Source organism: Gymnoscopelus microlampas (genome assembly GCF_963454915.1).
Source record: "Gymnoscopelus microlampas genome assembly, chromosome: 17".
NCBI lineage: Eukaryota > Metazoa > Chordata > Actinopteri > Myctophiformes > Myctophidae > Gymnoscopelus > Gymnoscopelus microlampas.
In genome coordinates this window covers 18725523-18751469 of record NC_139954.1, presented here as the reverse complement: position 1 = coordinate 18751469, position 25947 = coordinate 18725523, and the positions used below count along the sequence as shown (strand labels likewise).

At 41.6% G+C, this 25947-nt stretch overlaps 2 protein-coding genes across 5 annotated transcripts in view; one reads left to right on the top strand and one right to left on the bottom strand.

Moving 5' to 3' along the window:
* LOC311064591 (partitioning defective 3 homolog B-like) overlaps positions 1-25947 on the top strand; it is a 308896-nt gene that overhangs the window by 183289 nt on the left and 99660 nt on the right. The window lies entirely within an intron of this gene.
* On the bottom strand, positions 21174-22532 carry LOC311064594 (chemokine XC receptor 1-like). The gene has a single exon (XM_084084468.1). The coding sequence runs from the start codon at positions 22509-22511 to the stop codon at positions 21504-21506; it is 1008 nt and encodes a 335-aa protein (XP_083940594.1). The 5' UTR covers positions 22512-22532; the 3' UTR covers positions 21174-21503.

Genomic DNA, 25947 nt, shown 5'->3' with positions numbered 1-25947 from the left:
CACACACACACACACACACACACACACACACACACACACACACACACACACACACAGAAAACCTCACACAGAGACACAGACGGATGCATACACACACAAAAATAATATGAAATATGGTAAGGCATGTTATCTAGGTATATCCGTTGGGATCCTGGCTCCCTTCTTCATAAATGGAAAAGGGAGGATGCATCGACAAACACATTTACAATAAAGTATGAGCTCAAACAGACACACACACACACACACACACACACGCACACGCACACTCCCTTATGAACAGTTTCTCTTTTGCCCTCACAACACAAGCACTCAGGCCCAATATAAAACCTCATACATATAGACAGTGTCCGTTGAGATCCGTGCAATAAATGATATAGCTTATGGCACAACAAAGAGCACATCCCACACCAGTAGGGAATTACATAAGACGCCAGTGGATGCAGTGAACACATACAGTGCATGCTAACCGAACCCTCTCCAAAGCCAGGGTGTAATTCTACAGCAGAAGGTTCTAGCAAGGTCTAGTCCAGTGTTTCCCAAACACTGGGTTGGGGCCCCAAAAATCCAAACATTTTCATTATTTAAGAACAAATTCAATGATTTTTCAAAAGAATTTCATGAATGAATCAAAAAATAATAATTAATCTTAGAAATTCCTTAAAGGAGTAGTTCACCCAAAAAAAAAACGTATTTTCTATCAATTACACATCCCATGAAGCATTGATTTCATGGAGATTTTTTAGTTTTTATCGTATTCTTAAAGACGCACTGAAGTGACATTTTCGGTCATTTTATTTTGAAGGTTCAGCCTGAAACGTCGGCTCAACGACTCTAAACCAATCAGAAGGTCCCATCCCTTCAGGCTATGGGACGTTGGATCTCAATCACTTCAGCCGTGTGCAACACGGCTAGTGTTTGTTTACAAGTGAGAGAGAGACGGCCAGTGAAGCATGTTTGCTACTACCTGGCTCATTTCTAACCTATAATGTTTTCAGATACATATTTTAGTGTGCAGATGAAGTTTAAAATGAGTAATACACTCATCTTCAATGAGATTCAAAACTGAGTATCTTTGTAATTAAAATCAGCTGTGTTTGAAGAACGTGCAGCTATGGGAATCAAACAGGTGCATGTAATCAAGATTCATTTATTTTAATGAAGGCTGCGTTATGTCATCACGCAGCACGTTTTCGTTTACAGGAAGTAATTAAGATTGGCTTTTTAGAGACTTTAGATGTAAAAATACACAAAAATGGGTTTTTTTCATTTTTTTTTGCATCTATTGTTAGGTATGCCCATATGATGACCACGGATATGCTCTAAAAGTGTGAAAAACATATTTTTCATTTCACTACACCTTTAAGCCAAGAATTTGATGACCGGCGGAAAGATGCTAATGTATCCGGTAGACTCAAAGTTGACACTTTGAGTCTCCTACCGGAGAGATCGGCGGTCATAAAAGTATTGGCTTAGGAATGTGACAAAAACAAAAAAAATCTCCATGAATTCAATGCTTGCATGGGGTGTGTAATTGATAGAAAATAAGTATTTTTTTGGGTGAACTACTCCTTTAAATTAGAAAACAAATGTTTGAGAAGTAGTGAAAATAGCCGATCTACAAGCTCAAAACGCGCTGCATTGCAATGCGTTTTGGCTCTCGGAACTAAAAACGTAAGTGCAGGGACTTCTTGGAAGACTTCACTGAACACAATGTTGTTCAAGTCATCTCCATGTTATACACCTATATTTAGGTGTAGCTTTACAAAGGTCTATAGGAAAACGCTGCCGCACAGTCATCATGGGAAGACTCAAACAGGTGAATTATTCATCCTGCAGCATCTGAAGAGATGATCATTCTGTCTTTGACTGCATGAGCTTCCAAAGTCACTGTGTAACATATCTAACCTGAAGGCTAGTTATTCTTATTTGGTCGGGCTACGCACGGGTATACTGTATGTACAAAGGTTGACTAACCGTTCCTTTATATTCTGTGTGTGTGTGTGCGCGCGTGCACATTTGTGCCTGTCCGTGCGTGTGCTTGCCTTTGTGGGTGTGTTGTGATTTATCTCTCTCCATGGTTAGCATTAAAATGGCCTATTAAAGAAGGGCTGTTATTTAACCAGACAGACAATTAATACTTCACACTGTCTGCCTCTGAACCAGCCCGCTCGCCTTTAATTCTAAAGGGCACACCAGCTCCATTCCTTACGCATGGTAGAGTTTAATACAGAGTCATTAAACACACACACGTGCACGCATGAATGCACAGATATGCGGCGGATACGGCGTGTATTTGTCTCTGTCTCTAATGCTCGTGCGCAAGCACACACGCGCGTGCGCGCACACACACACACACACACACACACACACACACACACACACACACACACACACACACACACACACACACACACACACACACACACACACACACACACACAGAGAGAGAGAGAGCACATTAGACCACTGCCTTTAATTACTAGTCTCTCCTAATCTCCCTTTCTTCTCTTCTTCATCTTCTTCTCTTCATCTTCTCTGTCTCTTTCATCTGAGAGCCTGAGATGGACCATAGGGCATGTGTGTGTGTGTGTGTGTGTGTGTGTGTGTGTGTGTGTGTGTGTGTGTGTGTGTGTGTGTGTGTGTGTGTGTGTGTGTGTGTGTGTGTGTGTGTGTGTGTGTGTGTGTGTGTGTGTGTGTGTGTGTGTGTGTGGTGCAGAGAGAGAGAGAGAAGGACAAAAGACCCAGAAGGACTCTTAGAATATCCTTGTGTGGATAGTGGAAGTCCTTGTACCTAACCCCTTCTACACACACACACACACACACACACACACACACACACACACACACACACACACACACACACACACACACACACACACACACACACACACACACACACACACACACACACACACACACACACACACACACACACACACACACACAGCGCATTCACAGAGGGTACAATTTATGAAGTGGCCACCCAGGTCTCGGACAAGTGCTGTCCTCAGTCTTCTTGAGTGGTTCCCACTCCAAGCCCCCCACGCACACACACACACACACACACACACACACACACACACACACACACACACACACACACACACACACACACACACACATCCAAAAAAAATAGAAAAAGATGTTCCTCTCTGGGTTACTATAACAACCACGACCTCCAGCACTCTCCACCAATTAGAAAACAATCAGCCTGGAGGAGGGAGAGAGAGAGAGACTAGGGTACGAAGAGAGAGGAAGTGGTGTTTGAAAAGGCTGGGGAGAGAGGAAGGGAGGGAGGATGAAAGAGAAGCAGGGAGAGAGAGAGAGAGAGAGAGATGAGGATGGGGTGGGTAGAGAGTGGTAGGAAAGTAGGGTTTGTAAAGCCGACAGAGAGGAGAGGTAGAGACAGAGTGAGAGTGAGGGAGCAGTGAGGTGTTTAAAGCCTGCTGAGCAGACAGACAGGGAGGGACAGGGGATGACAGACAGACAGACAGACAGACAGACAGACAGACAGACAGAGCGATTGTTCTATCAATTACTTTTCCGATTCATCCAATAATCAAAGAAGTGTTTTGGATCATTTGTTTACTTTCAAAGAATCATTGTAAATGAATGCCTAATTTCTCATTTATGTTTTGTAATTGAGTACTTGACTAACCGTATTTATTACAATATTTTATTACAATATTAGCAAATACAGCCTAGCTTGTAGATCTGCTATTTATTTTTTTTGTTTTTATTTTTTGGAAGGAAATAAAAGGGAAATGTCTTGTTTTTTGAAAATCAATGAATTGCTTAAAGATCTGCTATTTTCACAATTTTGTCAAAACAAAAAAGTGGTTAACCTGTGCAGCCCTATTTGAGTTCAGGGTCTATTTATTGTACAGTATTTAAAAAATGAAAGTGAAGAATAATGTATTCCCCCTCATTTTATTAAAATTGATAGTCTTTTTTATTATCGATTAAATTGATTAGTTTGATTAGCCGTTGCACCCCTAGGTGGTTCTGAGGAAGAAATGCTTTGTGGAACAACCGTCTCCACACTTCTGTGGCATACGCATACTGTACATTTGGCAATACATCAGTGTTGAACAGGAGAGTCAGTTCATTGGTTTCTTTGGTCATTTATTATTTTGCTGTCTAAACTCGTTCCACTGAACAATGTTGATGAGCCTAAAACGACAGAATGTGCGACAGAATGCACAGACCCTCACAAAACCACGTAGACACGCATATACGCACACTCAAATATCTGTTTATGTGTCTTTGCCTGTCAAGTTTACTTTATTCTTCCCTCATTATACTTTTGTCTTCCCCCTCGGGTGGTCCTGTCACGTAAAGAGAGGGGTGGGGGTAGAGAGAGAGAGAGAGAAACAGATAGAGAGACCAGGGAGAGAAGGAGAGAGAGAGACAAACAGAGAGAGAGAGAGAGAGAGAGAGAGAAGAGCTTTTAGCGCTGCTTGGTTGGTCACTGGAGAGAGGTGTTTTTTTTTTCTTTGCCTGTTAATTAATCAGACATTCCCTCCCTTCAATGAGGGCTACACACACACACACACACACACACACACACACACACACACACACACACACACACACACACACACACACCCATACGTGCACTCTGTGATACAGACACGAATGCATGTACTATTCACTCTCTCTTTACACACTTTCTTCTCCCTCTCTCTCTCTCTCTCTCTCTCTCTCTCTGTCTCTCTCTATAACACACACACACACACACACACACACACACACACACACACACACACACACACACACACACACACACACACACACACACACACACACACACACACACACACACACACACACACACACACACGCACACACACGCACGCACACACACAAACCACATACTGTGTAGGGAGCTTTTAGTGGGTGCCAACCTGGTCTCCCTAAGTGCTGTGCTCTCCATCAGAGTCTCTCGTAGCAGGTAATTAGACTTGGGGTAGGGGTTGTGGGGGGGGGCGGTATGAGTGGTGGGGGGTGCTATGGGTGGTGGGGGGTGTTATGGGTGGTGGGGAATGAGAGAGAGAGAGAGAGATGGGGTTTGAGGCTCTGGCTGATAAAGCAGGTGGGTTGGTGTATGTCGAGTTTGACTGAGTTCGTTGCTGTTTTTGAGTTTTTGCATAGGGGTGTGTGTGTGTGTGTACTTTGTGTGTACTGTGTGTGTACTGTGTGTGTACTGTGTTGAGAGATACCGTTAGAGGACGTTGGCAGCATACCGGACAAAAGAAAATCCATCGATCATAATCGGTATCATCATAATAATCTTTAACATTCTATTCTTTATCTTTCCTTCATTACAAAAGCAATGCACAAAAATGAAAAAAATACATGGTTGTTTATGACAACTAAGATAATTTAAGAGTTTGTATATAGCGTAATCAAGGTTTATGGGAGGAGAAAGAATATAAGTAAATAAATAAAAGTAAAAGGGAGAAATTGAGAAAACCAAATGCTCAGAAAACCTAGATGTCATAAAAGAAAAATCTGATTACAGCCAATATATCGGCCAAACATTCAAAGAACAAATAACGCACATCCTCCGTTCCACAGAACGGAATTGCTACAACCTTTCGACCCTTTCGGTCTTTTTCAAGTATGAACTACTTGAAAAAGACCAAAAGGGTTGAAACGTTGTATCTGCTGTTTGTTCGCAAAATAAAAAACCTTTTGGAGCATTCAACAAGTGAGTTGCGAGCCCCGCTTTGTTCTCAATGTATCGGCCAAACCACATGTCGATCTGGCTGTAGTTTTAAGGATGTGAGGGACTGAAGAGAAAGAAGAGAGAGGCAGGATGTAAAGAATGAAAGACAAGGCGTGGAGGGGGTCCGCTAATGGTACTAGAATGATGCCTGAACCGAGATGAACCGATGTGGGAAAGAATGGAGAATAGAGAGAAGAGGAGTTGGGGTAGGTAGAGGGAGAGACAGAGCGAAAGACGGGCCACGTAGACTGAAAGGCAAACATTGCAAACACGGCAGAGGGCCGGGGAGTAGGGTTTGAAGAGGTGAAGAAATGGAACGGAGGAAGGGTGGAGTGGGATGGAGAGCGATGGAGAGCGATGGAGAGGAAGAGTAAAAGCACTAGGAGAGGAGAGGAGGGGTTGAGAACGCAGCGCGGGGCAGAAAGGGACCAGTGTGTTTTCCTGGAGACTCTTAGCGTGCGACTCAGCCCTGGCTAATAATGAACAGCACTCAAGTACCACTTGTGTTTCTGTCTGCATCCCTTCCTCCATCTCTATAGGATCTTTTCTTCTCTGTCTCTCTGTCTCTCTGTCTCTCTCTTTCTCTCTCTCTCTCTCTCTCTTTCTCTGTCTCTCTCTCTCTCTCTCTCTCTGTCTCTCTGTCTCTCTGTCTCTCTCTCTCTCTCCCCCTCGATTTCCGTCTCTCGTATTTGTACAAGAAGTTCTCATCGGGGGAGAAAATAAATACCATGTAAAGGACATCCGCTGGCGCTTGAGCGCACATACAGAGTGAAAGCACACACACACGCACACGCGCACGCACGCACACACACACACACACACACACACACACACACTTGCGCGCGCGCGACAGGTTCAGAGTAGCATCTTGTAGCTAAGCAACAGGTATGAATAGTTGCATGTGTTTTATGCAGGTCAGAAATCCTAGTTGGCGCATAGTTGGTTTCTTTGTTTCAAGTGTATCATTATGTGCCATTATGTTGCGTTCATCAGTTTCTTCATAATTCTTGTGAACAGAAGGCAACTGATGTATTTTCAAATGTGTGTGCGAGACATCTAATACATGTTCCAGGGCTAGTGGTTGCAGGCATTGCAGTAGATAACTCCCCTAACTGTAAAATGGAGCCCTGTCTAACCGCCTTGTGACTCCTACAGTATGTTTGTGTCCTGACACTTATGTATATCTTTGGGGAACACGGAACTGTTTGAATTTTGAATTACACTGTGGCTTTCCGGTACTCTTAGTAGTAGACAATACACACACATTATATGAATGTGCCCGCATTTTAGATCCCCAAGACTGCTGCTAGATTTCTACTGCCCAATATCTGAACCAATGTTGTGCATTTATCTGCTGTCCTAGCTCAGAACTAGCCCCTGAACAGACAACTAAAATGAAAACGAGCAGTCATGCTACCAGTCAGTGGTTTTCAACCCTTATATACATTTTTTATTCGGCATTTGAGCCACGGAGCACTGTTTGATGAGATTTAGCCTCTCAGACCCAAGACTATATAATATTTTGTTGTTTGATATGATTTTGTCCACAATTCCATGCTGTATTGATGTGGTACCATAGGAGAGATAACATGCAAATGTTATCAAATCAAAACTAGAACATGTGCTCCGCCAGCAAATATTGGAACTTTGATGATAGTGTGTACGTCAGATGGCACATTGACTGCATTACCGTGGATTGCCTTGAACTTGTTGGCAACTTGTTGGCAAGCCAACAAGTTTCATGAAGGCAATACGTTGACTTATCAACCTTTCCTCTAACGGGTGCAAATCCTGCAGTTCTCGGGGTATGGCATCCAGTAATAAGTTGTTAGCCCATAAGTTGTTCTCTGTTGGCGTTGCGCCTTTGCTGCTTCATCGGTTTGCAGACAATGATTAGCTTCTTCAGTTTGCATAATAAGAGTTAGTTGCACTGTGTCATCAACTGTGATCTCAGTTTGTACTGGAATGTACTGTTCTTGATTAATCCTGTCTAAGCTATTTATATTACATATTGTGATGACACCAGTGTGTCTACATAATGTATTGCTCCGCCATTTCTCAGCCATTTCGTGATTATTCCTGTCTTACCTCACTTTGAAAAAGACACAGACTCTTTCAAAGTGACACATCTATATTCGATTTGATTATCGAATGTTTTTTTTTTCTTCTCGACTCTACGAGACCCCTGTGTGTGTAATGAGGGGATCACTGTGAGGACGGTGATAACGGGAAAAGAAATTGACGATTTTAACGATAAAAAAAAACATTAAATACGCTGGCACTGGCTGTACCCTATTTAAAAAAATCTCTGGTACACAATTCACATCAGCAGTGGTATTTTCACTGGCGCATTCTGAGAAAGCGGTGAGGTTCACAGCATTGTCTAATGGAGAGGAGCGACCGCCGGGAAGGAGTGAAGACAGCAAAAAAGCGAAACATTAAAGTTGAGAAAAAGGCCACACGTTGCCTTTCCTACAAACGTATGGCTAACCTCTATAAAGGATAGCTACAGGGGGCCGTGGCGGGCAAAGCTCAAAAATAGGCAGACACACATACGGCAAAATCCAGAGTGTGACCCGTGAGGGTCCATTAAATTAACATTTTGGATTCTGAGCAGGGAACAGCACATACAAACACTGGTGTGTGCCGCGACAGCGTTCTCCTTCTTACCTTTCATGCACAGGCCGATCGAGGAGAACAAAGAGTGAGAGAGAGAGAGAGATGACATCCTCGGGCGTTGCAGCTGGCAGAAGCATTAGTGAAATAGCCGTGTCACTGCGGCCGTGGAAGTCTGCGCGTTGAGCCCAGACAGCCTGCCTAAATGATTTTTACGCCGGGCCAGTTTACCACCTGTAGCTCGTGCATGCGTGAAAGCACACACACACACGCACGCACGCACGCACGCACGCACGCACGCACGCACGCACGCACGCACGCACGCACGCACGCACGCACGCACGCACGCACGCACGCACGCACGCACGCACGCACGCACGCACGCACGCACGCACGCACACACACACACACACACACACACACACACACACACACACACACACACACACACACACACACACACACACACACACACACACACACACACACACACACACACACACACACACACACACACACACACACACGCACACACACCCGCATGCAACTGCATGGAGAGCTTGTCTAAATGATGCTATGCAAGACACACATACACAAACACCCAATCATACAAACGCATGCGCATACATACAGAAACTCACATTCAGTTTAATTGTCTAAATGATGGTATGCAAATGAATTAGCTTTTTATCTCTCCCGCACACACACACACACACGCACACGCACACATGCACGCACGCACACACACGCACACACATTTGGACAGCTCGTCTGAAATATGTCACAGGAGTCGATAGAACTCTAATTACTCGCTCCACATTAATGACACAGCTTAACCAACGTTGTCATTTCCTGTCGGCAGCACTTTCAAAACACGTGTCACTTCCTGTTAGCCAGGAGAGGAGAGGGGAGCTACATGACAACAGTTACGCACATCCACACACAGACAGACACGCACGCACGCACACACACACACACACACTCATGAATTCATGCACGCACGCACGCACGCAGACACTCCGACTCTACCACTCATACCGAGTAGCACTGTTTCTCTCTCTCTCTCTCTCTCTCTCTCTCTCTCTCTCTCTGTCTATCTCTCTCTCTCTCTCTCTCTCTCTCCTCGCCTCGCTCTGCTCCCGTCTCTCTTCCCAGCGCCCCACCTGCCACCATTGGTGATCTTTTGTTGTCCAACTTCATTAGTGGAGATGTCAGCTAATTAGAGAGAGAAGCGCAGGGAGATTAGGAGGACGGAGGGAGAGGGATGGAGAGAGTGCAAAGGAAAACGAGTGAGACGCATCAGAGATACAGATGGAAAGACAGTCAGAAGGCCACAGTGAGGGGTGGGAGATGGGGGGGGGGGGGGGGGGGCAATGTTCAATTAAAGCTTGATTTTATACTCCGTCGTACAATGGTATCATGCAGCGAAAATAGCCGCTCTGCAAGCTTACAACGCGTTGCAGACGTGAGCTTGTAGATCAGCTACTTTCGGCCGTGCGACACTACTGTATGATGAAGTATAAATCAGGCTTAACCCATTTAGACCTGAGGCCAGTTTTTTTAAGAAAAAAAAATGATTTTGTTTTATATATATATATATATAATCAAAGATTTGCACAAATTTTCAAGATTTTTCAAAAAATAGCAGATCTACAAGCTCATAGCGCGGCACTCGGTGCCGCGCTATGAGCTTGTATATCTGCTATTTTTCAATAGCTAAAGAAACCTAAACTGACACAGGTGCGTTCCAAGTCTAAATGGGTTAACACTGAATGATGTTGTGGGCACTGAGAGATTATTGCCTGGGTAAAATGGAGAGAATAGGATAAGGAAATAGAGAAAGGTGGAATGGAGATGGCAGATAGTGAGAAATTAATACCTGGGTGAGAAAACAACTACGGGTTTATTGCGGTGCTTGTCTGACAGAAGTGTGAATAATTATCACACAACACAGTGGAGGACATGCAATGGAAAAAAGCATGAAACAGAAAAAGAATGTGAGAGAAATGCACCTACTGTATACTGTACGATGAACCCATAAACACGGACAGTAAACTACAGTATAACATGAGTTCTATGTTATTATCTAGGTGGGCATAAATATATCATCAATACTGTGAACATTTGTGAGTGCATGCATGCGTGCGTGCGTTCATATACAGTATCTGTGTCTTTTCTTTTACTATCTTTATGGGAACCAAAAGGCCTTATAATAAGGATAGCACAAGCAGAAACAATTGACATTTTTACAGATACAGTACAAGACAATGATGCAGAAAGAGTGATACAGAGTGATGCAGAGAGAGTGATACAGAGTGATGCAGAGAGAGGGATACAGAGTGATGCAGAGAGAGTGATACAGAGTGATACAGAGTGATGCAGAGAGAGTGATACAGATACAGACAGAGTGATGCAGATAGAATTCATTGACTGGGATGTGTTGCTGTGGTGTAAGACACAGCTGTTAATGATCCTGTAGTCCACAACTAGACATCAGGGAAACACAAAAGGACTACAAATCCCTTGCCGTTATCAATCAATAAAACTACATTTCTCTGTTTCAGTCGGGTGTAGATACTGTATTATTGACTGTGGTTTGTGTGTTGTCGTTATGGGTTACAGTGTAAAATATTAGTTCTGTAAAAAAAAAACAGCTTACGGATCAGTCTCTGTTTTGTCTGGTCTTTTGTCTCTGTTTTTTCTTTCATCCTGGGACCGAAATCATGGATGTTCAGTTTTTCTCCCTGGGTATTAACTGTTTTAACTAACATTTTAATGATACTACAACATTAATGTAATGCTCCCCACCCATCTGACCACTTAAAGGGATAGTTCACCCAAAAAATAACGTACTTTCTATCGATTAGTCACCCCATGGAGAGAATTCATGGATATTTTTTTTTGTTTTTGTCGCATTCCTAAGCCAATAATTGGATGACGAGCAGGGGTTCCGGTAGAAGACACAAAAGGAGACTCTTTGTGTCTCCTACCGGAATCTAAAATGACACACAGATGCGTTCCCGGATTGAATGGGTTAAAGACAGAGCTCTAGTGTTCTCTCAGTCTCTGTGAGTCAGCAGCACCCCAAACGTGGCTGTGTGCACCGCAGCCTCTGTTCCCGTCCGTTCCCCCACCCTGAGACCCAGAGTGCCGGGTTGTTTTAATACACTTTGTTTCCAGGTCAAGGTTGCATTTATTGGGTCTGTGTCCTGAGGTGGAAAGTTTAAACTCCCCGGCCTTAATTGAGCTAATTTAATTACGCAGGGCACTGTGATCATTAGCTTTCGCATTGAGAAGGGCGAAGCTGTAGCTTTTTACATAATGTCGGCATCCCTGAAGCCACTTAAACCAGTCATTGTTTGTTTCCCCATTGATTCTCCATAATGGCTATGATGACTTTGTGTCTCGTTGGAAATGAAAGTTAACCCATTAAGACCGGGAACGCCTATGTGTCATTTTTTTTTTGATTTCTTTGCTTTTTTTTTGCTATGAGCTTGTAGATCTGCTATTTCTTTTTGGAAAAAAAAATGTGTTCAAATCTTTGAATATGTATATAGATTTTTAAATCAAGTCTTTACTTCTGGGGGGGGGTCCCTGTAACAAAATCTTTTCAGATGGGGGCCCGCGGACAAATTCATATCATTTTGGGGGTCCTTTAAGAACCACTGATAAATAGCAACATAAGTAAAAAAAATAAAAGACATTTTCACTTTAAAAAATATACATATTCAAAGATTTGCCAAAAAAAATCCAGATTTTTCAAAAATAGCAGATATACAAGCTCATAGCGCGGCACTCGGTGCCGCGCTATGAGCTTGTACATCTGCTATTTTTGAATAGCCCAAATGAATCTAAAAAGGACACACAGATGCGTTCCCGCTCTCAACGAGTTAAATCCCCCCCCGCTTTCCTTGAAAGGGGTGAATTAGCCGCCTATATCTCGGACAATCTCCGAAGCTTTTTGAGCCAATTGCAGTTTGTCTTTTCAGCTTTATTGATTTCCTCCAAATGGCTATCATGACTGTGTGTGTGTGTGTGGGGGGGGGGAATCAAAGGACTTGCTACTTTGCTCCCGTATTGACCGAGCTCCGGTCGGTCAACAGCCGTGTCGATGGCTACGGTCTTGAACTCTCTGCTTTTGTTCCATTCACAAGCCTGTGGACAAGACAGACACATACCACACGTACTCTCTCACTTACACACACACACACCACACACACCACACACACACACGCGCGCGCACACACACACACAGTGGTGGAAAAAGTACTCCGATATTTTACTTAAGTAAAAGTAGCAATACCACAATGAGGTTATACTCTGTTACAAGTAAAAGGGCTGTGTTCAAAATGCTACTTGAGTAAAAGTGCAAAGGTATTGGCCTCAAAATATGCTTAAAGTATCAAAAGTAAAAGTACTAAAATGTTTGAAAATAGCAGATCTACAAGCTGTTGTGAGCTTGTAGATCAGCTATTTTCAAATAGCCTAGGTATAAAATAGGGCTAAAGTGGTTAATGTATGTTTTATAATATAATAATTTGTATCTGCAACGTAACAATTAACTAAAGTTTTCAAATAATTGTAGTGGAGTAAAAGTACAATATTTGCCTCTGAGATGTAGTCGAGTAGAAAGAAGTCAAAGTATTGGAAATTGGAAATACTCAAGTAAAGTACAAACACCTCAAAATTGTACTTAAGTACTTAGTTACTCTCCACCACTGACACACACACACACACGCACGCACGCACGCACGCACGCACGCACGCACGCACGCACGCACGCACGCACGCACGCACGCACGCACGCACACGCACACACACACACACACACACACACACACACACACACACACACACGTGCGAAGAGAACGCAATGTTCTCTCTTGTCTAGTGGTATTTTTGTGGGTGCTAGCTGCTCTGTGCATCATGTCTCAGTGCTGCTGTGAAGTGCAGTGGGATTTAATTTCCTCTCATATTGAATGAACTTTACATCTCGCTGTCCACTGAAGAGATGTCAATAAGCTATTTCAGATGAAAAGAAGAGAGAGAGCTCTTATACATGTCTGGATCTTTTGTTCAGCTTCTGTTTCAAACACACACACACACACACACACACACACACACACACACACACACACACACACGCGCGCGTGCGTGTGTGTGTGCGTGTGTGCGTGCTATATCAGCATGTGCATTATGCACATGGTTTACATATATGTGTCCATAGTGTGTGCTTTCCCATTGTTACACATACACACTGCCTTCTTTTCTGTCAATTGTTAAGCTCCGTCAGTAATCAGATACAGAGTGATACTGTCTCTCTCTCCCTCTCTGTGTATGTCTCTCACGCTTTGTATGTCTATCTGTCCATGTATCTGTGTGTGTGTGTGTGTGTGTGTGTGTGTCTCTCTCACTGTGTGTGCGTGTCTTTCTTTTTCTCTCTCTCTGTCTCTATATCTCTGTCTGTCTCTCTATGTAACTGTCTCTCTGTCTTTCTCTCTCCCTGTCTCTCTACTGTATGTATCTCTCTCTATGTACAGTATCTGTCTCTCTCTGCAGTATGTATCTCTTTGTCTCTCTCTCTCCTTGATACAGACAGACAGACAGACAGACAGACAGAAGGGATACAGGAAAGAGAAACTGAAAGAGCTTGATGAGGAGCATTGACAAATGACCGCACCATATACTTTCATTTATTTTTCCTTTCTGTCTCTCTCTATAGCCCCCTCAAACCCCCCCCAAAACCCCTAATTCAGCCCGTGGCCATGCGGTTGCGAAAGCACTGGTGCTCCCCAGTCTGTGGTGATTTACAGTAGAGCCAAGGGCAGCACACACTCACTCACTCACTCACACACACACACACACACACACACACACACACACACACACACACACACACACACACACACACACACACACACGTTGTGTACAACCGAAAGCGCGTGACCAAATATGGGTCCATTTGGTCACATTTGTACACTCTCAGACTCAGTGGTGGAAAGTAACTAAGTACATGTGCTCAAGTGCTGTACTTACGTACAATGTTGTACTTTACTTGAGTATTTCCAATTTCCAATACTTTTACCTCTACTCCATTACATCTCAAAGGCAAATAGTGTACTTTTACTCCACTACAATTATTTTAAAAAATGAGTTACTAGTTACTTTGGAAGAATAGTCTCCACTAAGGTGTAGACTAATGGGGATCCTTAACCCATTGATACCTGGAACGCATCTGTGTCACTTTAGATGTCTTTGGCTATTCAAAAATAGCAGATCTACAAGCTCATAGCGCGCCACCGAGTGCCGCGCTATGAGCTTGTAGATCTGCTATTTTTGAAAAATCGTGAAAAAATTTTTTTTATATTTTTTTCCGAAAAATTGTTAGGATTTTGATTTTTTTTAGACGCTGCCTCAGGTCTTAATGGGTTAATAAACAAACAAACAAACAAACAAACAAACTCAAGTAAAAAAAATTAGTACTTTTTCCACCACTGCTCAGACTCAAGTTATACTAACGCACATGATTATAGTTTTAGACACACAGACTCCCTCTGGCTTTGTTTAACTGTCCATCTACTATACACATGTATCTATATAGCTATCAATCTTTTTCTCTCACATGCGTGTACAGAGGCAGGCTGTGCTAGAATGTGATCAAACATTAATGTCGTTTCTAATGGATTTGACAAATCACTCACTCAGTCCTCCTTGCTTTGGAAACCATGCAGCGCTGGAGCCCGGTAATGGATACGACCGCTGGTTCAGCGTGGGCTTTTAATTATTGACCATGTCATTAACCCATTAAGACCGGGAACACATCTGTGTCATTTTAAGATTTCTTTGGGCTAATAAAAAATAGCAGATATACAAGCTCATAGCAAGCTCATAGCTATGAGCTTATATATCAGCTTTTTTTTTTTAAATCATCACCAAATCAACCTTTTTTTACTCAAATCTTTGCTTTTTGGGGGGTTCCTGCTTGAACAAAATATTTTGAGATGGGGGTCAGCGGCCAAATACATATAATTTTGGGAGTCTTTGACATGAAAAAAGTTTGAGAACCACTGACTATAGCAACAAACGTTTTTGTGTTTTTTTTCTTTAATGTTAGGATTTAGAAGACATTAGAATCCCTTAAAGATTTGAGTTACAAATGTTCGCTTTAAAAAAATATATTCAAAGATTTGCACACATTTTCGGGATTTATCTAAAATAGCAGATCTACAAGCTCATAGCGCGGCACTCGGTGCCGTGCTATGAGCTTGTAGATATGCTATTTTTGAATAGCCCAAAGAAATCTTAAAATGACACAGATGCGTTCCCGCCGGTCCTAATGGGTTAAAGACCAACACCGTGTTACCAAACCCTGGCCCCCAAAGTCATACATTTCACACTTTCATACTCAACGTTCAAATGTGTCATCAAACAGTGCGTGATATATTGACTCTTTTCACAGACTTAAAGGGATAGTTCACCCCAAAAAAAACATTTTTTTTTTATAGATTAGTCACCCACGGAGACTTGAATTCATGGATATGTTTAGTTTTTTGTCGCATTCCTAAACGTTGGTGACCAGCGGACCGGGAGGCAGCGGTTCCGGTAGGAGACACAAAGGAGACTCTTTGTGTCTCCTACCGGAACCGCTGCCGTTCATCAAATTATTGGCTTAGGAATGAGACAAAATTCAAGTCTCCATGGGGTAACTAATCGATAGAAAAAAAGTAATTTTGGGGTGAACTATCCCTTTAAAAGCATGCATATCAACCACCGATAAAGATTCAAATATAATACGATATATTAAACTCTGTATGTTCATGCTACTACAGAATGTCTTGTGTAATTAGTAGTTTTCTTTTTTCTTAGGAATATCACTTATCATGCCTTTAGATATTAATGGTTTAGTTCTGTGGTTCTCCAAGTGGGTCTGGGGACAAATATTTGAATATATCTAACTATAATTTGACTAACCTCTGTGGCCATGGTGTCTCGGTGTGTGCCCGTTTCTCCTCACTGGCTGGAGCCCTTGATCTGATTTTGCACACAGCCATTGCCCATTACCATCTGAACTTAACTGCGAAGCCCGTTTCTCAATTTAATCAAATCTCAGCTTTTTATTAGCCATTATGTGTCAAACAATGGGAGATAACGTTTCCAGGTTTCACAAGCAGCAAGGTCTGTACTTTCGCCTGCGCCCTTCACCGGCGCTTGGGTGCTCATATCCCCCTACGGGTATGGTCTAGTATTTTTAAAGCAAACATTTTTAACTCAAATCTTTGCTTCTGAAATCAAAAAATGTTTTCTAAATCCTAACATTATGTTGCTATATCAGTTAAAAATGTTCGCTTTAAACATATATATTCAAAGATTTGCACAGCTTGTAGATCTGCTATTTGTTTTTTAAATAGCAGATCTACAAGCTCATAGCGCGGCACTCGTTGGCTATTGAATAGCCAACGAAATCTTGAAATGACACAGATGCTTTCCCGGTCTCAATGGATGAATTAATTAATTTAAAATATGGAGATAAGAGGTTTCTGCCGGAGAGCGACGATTTATTTCCACTTAACAAATGATTGAGCTGCTGAAGAAGACATTAAGTACATAAAGATGTTGCACTTTAACGTTTGGTTTTATTTGTTTGGTGGGGAAGGGAGTTTTATTGGAAGCGTAGTGTAGCAAATATTTATGGGTGCTGAAAGAAAAAGAAACGGAGATGTTGCTCACAGATCTTTCTTTTCTTTTCTTTTCTTTTTAACCCATTGAGACCGGGAACGCATCTGTGTCATTTTAAGATTTCTTTGGCTATTCAAAAATACCAGATGAGCTTGTAGATCTGCAATTTTTGAGAAAATCGTGAATATGTGTGCAAATCTTTGAATATACTGTATATATATATTCTTAAAGCGATTTTTTTTAACTCAAATCTTTGCTTTACATTCTACAAATGTCTCCTAAATCCTAATTTTTGGTTTTGTTTTTTACTTATGTTGCTCTAATCAGTGGTTCTCAAACATTTCCATGTCAAGGACCCCCATCTCAAAATATTTTGTTCCAGGGACCCCCCCTCCCCCCAGAAGCAAAGATTTTCGTAAAAAATGTACATACATGTTCAAAGATTTGCACACATTTTCACGATTTTTCAAAAAAATAGCCCAAAGAAATCTTAAAATGACACAAATGATGCTTTCCCGGTCTTAAAGGGCTAAGGTGAAAATTTGGGGGGGGAAATAAAAGTTTTATAGTGAGGTTTAGTAAATATTTATGGGTTGTAATGATGAAGACACAGCCCTGGCTGCTGCGGGCAGTGTCATATATCTGAGTGGCTGCCTCACCGTGTTATTAATGGGAGAGCCGCCTTAATTATTAATGGCAGTGTTATTAACGGCTACGCCCCCGCTGCCCGTTTTGATTTTAAACATTCATAGAATTATTATTGGCATGACAGAGTGATAGTAGGAGATTGATCTCCCACTCTGTTCGCGCGCGCGCGTGTGTGTGTGTGTGTGTGCGCGTGCGAAAGAGAGAGAGAGAGAATGAGAGAGTCATTACTATTATGTATAATAATAATTCCTACTATTGAGTAAATATTATTTTCAACCGTCCAACTGGGACTGGGATGCACGTTCACGCACGCCAGTGGTGGAAAAAGTACTCAATTGCTTTACTTAAGTAAAAGTATCAATACTGCAATGTAGAAATACTCCGTTACAAGTACAAGTCCAGAATTAAAAATGTACTTGAGTACAAGTACAAAAGTATTGGTATCAAAATGTACTTAAAGTACTAAAAGTAAAAGTACTCATTATGCAGAATGTCCCATTTCAAGTTTTCAAATGTATTAAAATCTTTTGAAAATAGCAGATCTACAAGCTCACAATGCGTCGCATCGCAATTTCTTGAGATTCTAATTCCCTTTTCTGTGGAATTTCTTGACCTCCCAGAAACTTCACTTCCCCAGAAACCAACAACATTGTCATCATAGCTCACCAGGTCGATAATATGCACTGTTCCATGGAACAAGAAGAAAAAAACATATTGCAACATGGTCAGGGACCACATGCAATACCTTCAGCGACCACAAGTGGTTCACGGACCACCTGTTGAAAACCCCTGCTCTAAAGGGATCTAAAATGTTGTGCTTACCTCAACAACAAGAGTTGTCCCTATCTACTTCAATGGACTACTTTGTTTGGGCTGTTTGCTGGATTATTTTTTTAAAACAAGGCAATATTGGGTAATTAATATCTTTATAGCCTAGTGGTAGCATAAAATAACCAAATAACCACAAATGCATTTAAATATACTGTCTTGAACAAACTAAAATATGTCTAAAACCTCAGCAATGCCAATGCAATAAAATAACTCCTCATCTAAGCCGTAGCAGTGATGTTAGGTTTTCAATGTAGATAGTGGGTGTCAGGACCCACGAGTGGTCATTTAAATGGGTCCCAGCCCAGGGACATTTTGTGATTCTATGAGTCCTGATAAAATAAAAACGTTTCCCCATTAGAGGCGCATGCATTGTTTTCAAGGCAAAAAACAAAGTATGTCACTCTTTGCCTTTCAATAATATTCAAGGCAAAAAAGTACCATATGTCACTGCTAAATACTAGTACTAGCCTAAACTCCAGTGAGAGTTATAGTTTTAAACTCTCTAAAGCAGGGGTTTTCAACTGATTGTGAACCAGGGACCACCACCCTGATTAAGAATCAACCTGGGGACCACTGTTGTGTTGGATGAGATTAGAGCTAAGATCAGTGCTTTGCTAACACTTGCTACTGTATGCATACATTCCATGATACATCCCACTGTTTCTCAACCAGTGGTCCATGGACTACACAGACACATGAAATTATATGGCCACATTTCCTAATAATGATAACGAAGTCCCTTTTCTGTGGAATTTCTTGACCTCCCAGAAACTTCACTTCCCAGAAACCGACAACATTGACATGTCATCATAGGTCACCAGGTCGATAATATGCACTGTTCCATGGAACAAGAAGAAAGAAACATATTGCAACATACACACGCACACGCACACGCACACACACACACACACACACACACACACACACACACACACACACACACACACACACACACACACACACACACACACACACACACACACACACACACACACCCGTCCTGGCTGCACTGACACAGACTGAGTGGTTGTTTTTTTCTGTGCACGAATCGTTCGGCCGTGTGCGTGTGGGCGCACGCTACAGGGAACATTGGATAGGGTTCCTTTGCATTTTAGGGGGAAAAAACAACAACCAGCAAACCTAAAAGTAACTTGTACTTTTCAGCCTTCCTTGAAATTTACTTGAGTAAAAGTAAAATATTTTTCTCGAAAATGTACTTGAGTAAGAGTAATAAGTATCAAAGAAATCTAATACTCAAGTAAAGTACAGATCCTCAGAATATGTACTTAAGTACAGTACTCAAGTAAATTTACTCCGTTACTGTCCACCTCTGGCTGAACCACAGTTGCTCTCCACCCTGCTCTCATTCAATACAATATAGGTTAGGTCGCTTTGTTTGAAAACGCTGAAAACATTTTAGTTGAGCATGGCAGTCTCCAAGTATAAAAGGCACGAAAATTGCAAATTTAGTTGTCAGCACTCGCTATGCAAAACTTTTAAAAACACAGCAGAACAAGGAAATGTAAACGTTTCTCAGACATGTGGGTGTTAAGTGTGGTTTACATTTAGACTATGCAAGTAACATTCAAAAGTGTGAACTTGCTACAGTAGGTTCTGTTGACAGGCTTTTTATTAGGGCTTATCTATGAATCATTATCGTTCATATCTGTAATTGTATGAAGTATGTACACTTTTGCTAGACTGGTTTAACTTATGTTGCCTAAATTGCTACTGTCCTTCACACCAACACGGTCTCACAGGGTTGGGGGTATAGTTGGGTAGGTTTGTGCGCCTGGATGACGTATTTCCGCTTTTATGTAGATGGGTCTTCAGCGTTTTTCAGGTCAAGGACCCCCTAGCTGATAGAGAGATGAAGAAGGACCCCACGTGCAAGGACATAACAATTCATTGATTAATTTGGGGATGTGGATGGCTTCAAAGGAGCTTTAATGCCTGGCTTTGTTCATGTTTGTTTCACAACACATTCTTTATTTCATTTTAAATTTGACTACACTTAAGGATACAGTTTGTTAGGGTTGGTTAAATGGGTTAGTTGGGTTAGTTAAGTTATATACACTTCAAGAATCTGTCTAAACTGTATACTCCAATGATTTATATTCTGTGAGATTTATTTTCTGACAAAAGAAAAAACACAGTCTCAAATTGTCACATGGAAAATTTATGTTTACCTGTAAAAGATTAGAGTTGATAAAAGTAAGCTATACATCTACTGTAACACAAAGAATTAAGGGTAAAAAAGCACAAAAAGGTTCATGAAACTTAAAAAAGTTCATGTCAAGTTTATGCTACATGTACAGTAGTTGGACTACTATAAAGCTGACAGGCACTGTCGCTTATCTACATCACTATGCATTTTCAAAATCAAAAAAAAAAACACAATTTAAATGTTCAATGCAACCTGTTAAAATGATCTTAAACTTCAAGAATCTATCTAAATTGTATACTTCAATTATTTATATACTGAAAATGAAGGAAAAAAACAACAACATTAAAGCCATTGTCCACATTTTTACTAGGCCTATACATTTATAAATGCGTGGCTGTAAGATATTTGTTCTGTATTTCTTTTTTTTGTGACCTCAAATTGTCACTTGGCAAATTCATGTCTACCTGTAAACAATTTGAGTAAGCTATACATCTACTGCTACAACACAATAAAATGAAGATTATATTTATGAATATTACTGCTTTGATTAAAGTAAATAGCATTTTAAGTTCATGTCAAATTTATGCTACTGTACATATACACACAGCTGCTACAAAGCTGCCAAACACTGTTGTTCACTTATCAACATCTCTGTACAGTTTCAAAATCTCAAAAAACAAAAATATGAATGGTCAATCAACCATATGCAAATGATCTTGTTTAATCTCCTATGGTACGTTGAATGTGTTAATTCAACAATGAATCGTGGAGATTCTTCAGTAAACTGGTGATTTCTTGAAGAGGAACTAATACATTGATCCATGTGAATAAATGTTAGCCATCCTGACTTGTGGCTGCTCTGCTGGGCTTTGACGATGGAACCTTTGAAAGCAGTATTGACTTTAAATGACTTCTGAATTTGACACCCACAAAAGCGTAACAGACAGGGTTGAGACAGCCGTGGGAGAATGCAACGAGTCTGCACACATGGAAGGCATAATCAAGCCGAATGCTTACGTCACAATCCTTGAAAGGTGTCAGTGGGTAGTCGTCAGCCAGCATCTTAAGAAATATGACCACATTGTACGGTATCCAGCCAAAGAAAAACACAGCCACAATGCAAAAGATCAGCTTCACAGTTATGTTCTTCATGTGGGACTTTGTCCTTGAACTTCTTCCCAGTATTTGAATCCAGCAGAATGCCATCACTACAAACGCGGCAAGGAAAAAAATATTCTGCTGGTAAGTGCCTACCCTTTTCCACAGGGACTCCCCAAATTCACATCCCAAGGAGTCTTCCTTATCGTGGTGGACTGTGATGACAGAAGTAAAGAGCAGGGAAGGCATAGCTGCACCAATGCTGACCACCCACAGCACTACAGACACAGTGGCGCCATAGCTGACCCTCTGCGCGCCACGGTCAGACAGGGGACGAACCACGGCCAGATAGCGGTGGATGGTCATGGCGGTCAGGAACAATACGCTGCTGTAAAACCCGGTGAAGAAGATGAAGGTCACGATATTACAGAGTTTCTCTGCAAGGACCCAGCCCCAGATGTGGTAAATGGCCCAGAAGGGGAGGCTGGCGGTAAACACAAGGTCAGAGATCGCCAGGTTGAGGATAAAGATGTTGGTGAGGGACTTGAGGTTTTCATACAATGCCAGGATTACAAGGACTAGAGAGTTGCCCAGGAGGCTCAGGGCAATCACAACGGAGAAGAAGACTGGGATGACAATGGAACCAAATTTGACCACTCCACCTTTATCACAGACCTCGTCGCCATAGTCATAGTTATAGTCATATTTGTCATGTTCCTCACTTTCATTCAAAGACGCATTCATGGCTACCTGGAATCTGGAAATGAAACCTGGACAACCAAATGTGTTGTTGTTAATTCAGTGATAAATACATATTTATTCCCATTGAAAATGGGAATTCCCATCTAAAATATGAAATCTGCATTTCTTTACCATTCTTTACAAAGTCAAAAAAGGGCGGCTTCAAATAATTGTCCCACTTAAACCCTACAGTATATACTTAGTTGACTGGGAAATGGAACTGGAACACCGTCAATATGAAGCTGATAAATGACATTTATAGAGTTCTCTGTCCTGATTGGATACCTTTTTTTTACCCAACTTGAATTTTGTGTTTAATAAAGAGCTGAAGAGACGAGCAGACCCCTGTTACTGAACAAACATTCTAAAGCAATGATTATACAGGTTTGACTTTTTAAACAAAATATTTATTTTATTTTATTTCAAATATCACTTACACCAACTTGAATTAACTGAAGAACATGTTAAAAAAAATCAGCAACAATAAAAATATATAAAATATAAAGCAGTAAACTTAATTTCAGTTTTGATTCTTAGTCATTCCATGTAAGGAACACATTTTTACTGGATTTTATTTAAACTCAGTCATGTTGAAAAGAAGCTTACCCTGTTGAAGCTGTGAAGAAGCTGTGAAGAACAACCTGCTCTACTTCACCATTTTGAGGTTCACACGGAACAGTGTTCTCACGCATGTTGAAGTACTATGTGTCTAGTCAGGAGTTTTCACTTCTCCAAAACTGCGCAGAGCTGGCTGACCATTTCCGCTTTTATGTAGATGGGTCTTCAACGTTTTTCAGGTCAAGGACCCCCTAGCTGATAGAGAGATAAAGAAGGACCCCATACTGTGTATTCTTATTTTTTAGAATGCTTTCCATTCTGTCATACAGAAACGTGAATGGCGTGTGCATTGTGGCCTTGCATAGAACTTTAAAATTCTGTTCAGCTCACAACCCAGACATTGTCATTGAAATTGTCAGCCAGCTCTGTGCAGTTTTGGAGAAGTATAAACTCCTGACTAGACACATAGTACTTCAACATGCGTGAGAACACTGTTCCGTATGAACCTCAAAATGGTGAAGTAGAGCAGGGTGTTCTTCACAGCTTCTTCACAGCTTTCATCTGACAATTCAGCACTAATGTCTTTGGCAACGTTACAAGTGACTCCATACATAGGGGGGTACAATGGTGGCCAATCACAGTGCAGCGAATGTTGATGTCCAAACCTCACATATAGGGGCGGTTGCACCGCCCAAAAATACCTCAAAACTGTACTTAAGTACAGTACTTGAGTAAATAGTACTTAGTTACTTTACACCACTGCAAGGGCATTGTATAATGCTAAGGGGGTGAGGTGCATTCTGAAGAGGTGAATTTTCAGACTGTGGCTGAAAATGGAGGGCGAGTCTGCATTTCTGACTGCCAGGGAGTGTTTACTCCACAGCTTGGGAGTGTGATGGCAAGTATTGTTGTTGCATTTATTCTTGTCCCAGACCCGCTCTGTGTATCAGCTCCAGGCTAAGGTGTCACTCACTCCTTTTGTCAACTCTAAACATTCTTGTGGAGTTATACAGTACAGCGTGTACAGTAAAAGCAGGACGAAAGGCTTAAAGCAGTGGTTTTCAACCTTTTTCTTATCAAGATCCATTATTTATAAGGCATTTGAGCCACGGACCACCATTTGATGAGATTTAGACTCTCAGACCCAAAATTTTGAATATTTCTTCTACATTCGCTAATTGTGTAGACTTCTTGTAAATTAACTAATGCAGATGTTTAACAATAATTTAACTCTTGAGAGCGTAAAATGAAACCAAATGGACCCGAAAGGGTCCATTTGGTTTAATTTTACCCTCTCAAGAGAAGATCTATAAGGGTCCAATGTGGTTACCAACTCTCCATCATTTAGCTGGGGACCACCTGGAACCCAGCTAAAGGACCACTGGTTGAGAACAGCAGGCTTAAAGTGAAAGGAATAACACACATATTAGTATTTTCACGTTTGCCATCACGGGAGGTCAGGGTGTTTTAGGGAAGGTTCGACCAGCCTTTCTGTGTTGGCTGATCTAAGCGAACGGTATGATGGGTTATAGGGTTGGATCATGTCCTGGAGGTATGGGGGGGAGCCATGCCTTTGATTGCCTTGTAGGCCATGACCAGTGTTCTGTACTGGAACTGAACGTTTTGGCAGGTTGAAGACCAGACGTGCTCCAGCATTCGATCTGGATCAGCGGATCAACTGATCTGTTTTACTAGGCTACTAGTAAACGCCTAGGGTACCAAGAGTATCAGTTGAAAACAAGATATTTACAAGTTGAAATGCTCATCAAAATAGATGCAGTGAAAGAAAAGACTATCATCCGGAAAATAGGCAAACAAAATAAATAAAAAGTAGTCTACTACATTAAAAACTTAAAACAGATGTGAAGGTGAATTATTGGCTTAATTTCAGTTTAAAAAAAAGATGAACTGATTAATTATACTTATTAAGATGCTCAGGAATCATACTTGCATAGTACTCTTGCTACTCCAGCTCTATTGCTGTTTAATTGAGCACTAAGCAGTTAAACAGTGAAGTCATACCAGACCGCTTTTATTATGGAGCACTTGTTCCTCCAAGAGCTAATCAATAGCTACCGCAGTCTGTGGTCACCCTAGCATCTGTGCTTCTGTGTGTGTGTGTGTGTGTGTGTGTGTGTGTGTGTGTGTGTGTGTGTGTGTGTGTGTGTGTGTGTGTGTGTGTGTGTGTGTGTGTGTGTGTGTGTGTGTGTGTGTGTGTGTGTGTGTGTGTGTGTGTGTGTGTGTGTGTGTGTGTGTGTGCGTGTGTGCATGCTTGCACAGTGCACACACGCATAAGTGCCATTGTTGTCCCAGAGTGTACGGCTCTGTTTATGTTATGTCTTTGTTTATAGCATTTTTTCTCTTTACTTCCATCTCACGCTCCTTTTTTTCCACATTAGGACATAAATCGTAAGAAGTAGCTGTGTGTGTGTGTGTGTGTGTGTGTGTGTGTGTGTGTGTGTGTGTGTGTGTGTGCGCACACAGTCGCGCACGCGGAGATGAATGCTGTATACATTTTAACACCCTGTTCTCCCAGGCCGTCTATCAAAGAAATGGAGGGGAGGAATGAGGGGGAGAGAGAGAGAGAGAGAGAGAGATGTGTTATAAAGGCTGTGTGTAACTGCTCGCCACACAGCCCATGTCTGACATGAAGTATAAAGCAAACAGCACACAGCAGAACAGAACAAAGCACAGAGGAGAAATAAACGCCGCAAACAGAGACAAGCAAAACTAAGAGGCTAAAAGCCCCACTATAGCGGCCCCTAGAGGCTACGCTGCTCCTTACACCCAACGGGACCAAATGTTCTTTTTTTTTAACCAATCAGCGGTGCTATCCTTAGAGCCCTGCGTTCTCACTAGTGGGGCTAATTAAGAAAAATGA